Consider the following 3,514-nt stretch of genomic DNA (forward strand, 5'->3'; position numbering starts at 1 on the left):
ACAAACAGAAGCCCCCTCCCTATGTGGTTTCTTCTTTATCAATAAACACGGAGAATCCGATCGATGCTATTTCGCCTGTGGTGCTCTGCCGCGGGTAACCCCGGCTTCTCTCTCAGTGTCGACCTGGCATTGATGCGCGCTGCCAGCACACAATGTGTTATTCGGGTTGCTAGGGATGTTGGTGGCAGGTCGCAGTGCTATCTTGTTAGGATACAAGGGACATTTTCAGCTATGAGTTTGTTCCTCAATGATATTTCTTTGCCTCGTCGGTGATATCCCCTCAAGAAGGTTAAGGTAATGTTGATTCCTTAGTAACGAATTCACTGGCCTTGTCATGTGTTTGTATGTTTTGGTCGTTAGTTGGCTTGCTGGGGATTAATCCGTGCAAGGTGATTTAATGTTCTCTATTCTTTCTTTCTTTCTCCCCTTTAGGCTGCAAGGAGAACTCTGTTCGGGCTAAACATCGTAGAACGATAAGCCGCCTGGAGTCTGCGTCAGTTGATATAGCGAATCATTGGGAATTATCTTGGGATTAAGAGAAAATCAAGCAACAACCGACTACATCTGTGAACTTTTTAACATCTAAATCATCTTCGGTTGAACTGTAACAGATGACTATCGACATCTGCCTTTTGCGGGATCAGTCACGCAATATCTTGGAAATGTTGACGCGGTAAAAAAGAAAGCCAACTAAATTTTCGGTCATTTTTTTTTTCTCCTGGAAGAAGTGTACTTTTACCGTGAATAACTATGACGGGTGGTTCGTATCGTATAGATCTAAAGCGAGATGACCCGAGAACGCTGATGATCAAGATGGATGCGAGACTGACCTTTGCCGGGCGAGAGCGGAACCACGCTTTTCGCATGGACGCTGAGCGGGAGCTGCGCCATCTCGACTACGCCCGTCACTTGACGCGGGCAACGCTGGAACGGCAGCAAAAAGAGATGCACAAGCGGATGAACTTCTTGAAAAATCTTGTCGAGGAAAACCGAGCGAGGAGAAAGAAGATGGAGGAGGGGGATGGGGACAAACTGGTATCGGATACCAATGCCGATGCCCCGGCAGATCGTAGGAGTCGAAAAGAGGAGGGCCTGAGACATACTTTGCCGATATTGCCGATGAAGAGAAATCTAGAAGATTTCGTGAGTTCTCTAAACCCCAAACAAGAAGGTGCTTCAGCAATGAGTCGATCGCTCGGTTATCTCAGTGATTCATTTCAGCGGAGTAGAACTCAAGAATCGTTGAGCGAAAAGAGGCTGAGACAGTTAAGGCAAGATTTGAGGAACGCCAAAAAGAAGGAGATACCACCTGTTCAACTGAAGACTGACGACAGGCCGACGGAGACGCCAAAAGTTGTCTGGTCAGGTGCCGATGGAGAAGCTAGACTTACGGAAAACGAGGAATCGAAGGGTAATAACTGTGCAACTCATAACATCTCCCTTCCGGACATCGCTCCAGGTCCTCCGAAGTCTCGCGAAGCTTCCATGGGAAGGAGAGTTTCCTTGAGCCAGATGATTGCCACGGGAGAGATCACAAAACTTCCTGTTATCAACCCAGGTGACAATGCCATGTTGAATCGGACTCCGCAGAGTCTTAACTTGGCGCGGACATTCTACATGAACACTAGCCAAACGAGTGGGCGGGGTCCCATCTTACAACCGATTCAACAAAGCCAACGATCGCAGCAACAACAATCATCTCAAGCGAACATCAATAAACGCGGTGGTGTCAAACTGCCACCAGCGATGGTGCCATTGAAATTCTTGCAAGAGGACATCGAAAAGAACCCCTTCATGTCGTCCGACTTCAAGCCCAAAACGTACCGCCCACGTGAACTTCTCAACGCGAACAAGCCTGAAGAAATGTATGTGTGGCTCGGGTTTGACTCCGAGGACGAGTTCCGCGAGATGGTGGCACAAGCAAAACAGGACCTGGACGACGGGAGCGACGACAACTCGTCGAATGGAGGCGACGTCGTAGAACTCGATGTCATTGATGAGGTCCCCGAAGAAGTGGCGGAAGGCGATGGCATCGAGAAGGAAGGAGCAGAATATTTGAGTAAGAGGAAAATGAGCAGACGAGTGTCTCGATTGAGCGCCCCAGTTGCCATGATTGCGTCCAGCTTGAACAGAGAACTGTCTGCCAGTGGGAAGAAGCCCAGCAGCGCGCTCAAAAAGTTCATCAGAGCCGCGAAAACAATCTGCGTCGTGAGACAATTTCAGCTGAACAGTGATGACACGGCGGAACCGTGACGAATTATCAAACAATAATGCTGGATATTGAATCATTATATTTTCCCGATTTCAACTTCTTTATTTATTTTCTGAAGTTAGGGCCCATAGCAAACTCTGGGTCCATTTTCATAAAACACCTTACCACATAATTACGTGTAACTTGCATCAATTGCGGATAACCAGTAATATGACAATTTAGCTTTGAGCGTTCATTCATCCATTGTCGGAGTATTTGTACTTGCTGCTACCTAAAATTAAAGCAGACTTCTTCCATGAACGAGCCCCCGATTTGATCGAGGTAGGAAATTAGAACTCATGAGGTAGTTTTGAAAACATAATGCTGTGAGTGTATTTGCAGGGATGGTATATAGTATTGGTATAGTATGAGGATTCATCTTAACTTTTTGCTAGATACTTAGAAACCACTTTATGGAATGTAGAAGAGCATACAATTCTAGAGGAATTCAAACTTTATTTGATGAAAAACAGTTTTTAAGTAACTGAGTTATCCGAAAAAATAAAACAAAGCGATCCTAATAAAAGGTGGGTCCCACCATTTAATGGGATTGCTTTGTTTTAGATATCTCAGCCATTTCAAAACCAATTTTAATCAAACAACTTTGAATTCCTTGTAGAATTATATGCTCCTTCATCTTTCATAACGGATATATTATTATCTTAAGAATCATCATGAAAAAAAAAAGTTGGAAACCTGAAGACCAATCTCAACTAAAACTGTACCATCCCTCTATCGACGATAGAAGCATGTCCACAAACATGACATGATAAATCAGAAATGTTATTTTATTTTGTTTTTATCAATTCTGAAAGAATTTGTCACTTCACATCGTAATGGGTATCTATCTTCACATCTGTAAAAATTGCATAAAAACAATTTTTTCCTTGAAAAGGGATATCGTTCATTTGATGCTAGCATTTACACTTTAAAATACTGTGCAATGAAGACTTATCCAGCAGAACAATAATAATATCATTGTAGTGCATAATGAATAATTCATGTTATTTTTATCAGGTATCAAAATTACCTACTCTATGATTATTATGGTGAAACTTGCACATGACACGATTTCAGTGGATAGTTCTGTCCTACAATCAAAAGACAACCTGTAGTATTATTGTCAAATGCATCTTCATTTTCATTTCCAAGAAAGCTAAATTATACTTTAGATTACGCTTAGAATTTAAATGGCATGTCGAGACAGCTAAGAGATATACTTTTGTCTGATACTTTGTGTATTTTGTTACTTAACTTGAATCT

General features: G+C 42.8%; 1 protein-coding gene across 1 annotated transcript; it reads left to right on the top strand.

Annotated features, from left to right (window-relative positions):
- The first annotated feature begins 750 nt into the window (after positions 1-750).
- On the top strand, positions 751-2,356 carry LOC140227982 (uncharacterized). Its single transcript, XM_072308368.1, has one exon. The coding sequence runs from the start codon at positions 751-753 to the stop codon at positions 2,251-2,253; it is 1,503 nt and encodes a 500-aa protein (XP_072164469.1). The 3' UTR covers positions 2,254-2,356.
- Positions 2,357-3,514: the final 1,158 nt, after the last annotated feature.

This window comes from Diadema setosum, chromosome 1 (assembly GCF_964275005.1).
Source record: "Diadema setosum chromosome 1, eeDiaSeto1, whole genome shotgun sequence".
In the NCBI taxonomy this organism is placed as follows: domain Eukaryota; kingdom Metazoa; phylum Echinodermata; class Echinoidea; order Diadematoida; family Diadematidae; genus Diadema; species Diadema setosum.

What these genes read in the sequence shown, in the direction of transcription:
- LOC140227982 (XM_072308368.1), top strand. Translation starts at nt 751, where the DNA reads ATGACGGGTGGTTCGTATCGTATAGATCTAAAGCGAGATGACCCGAGA.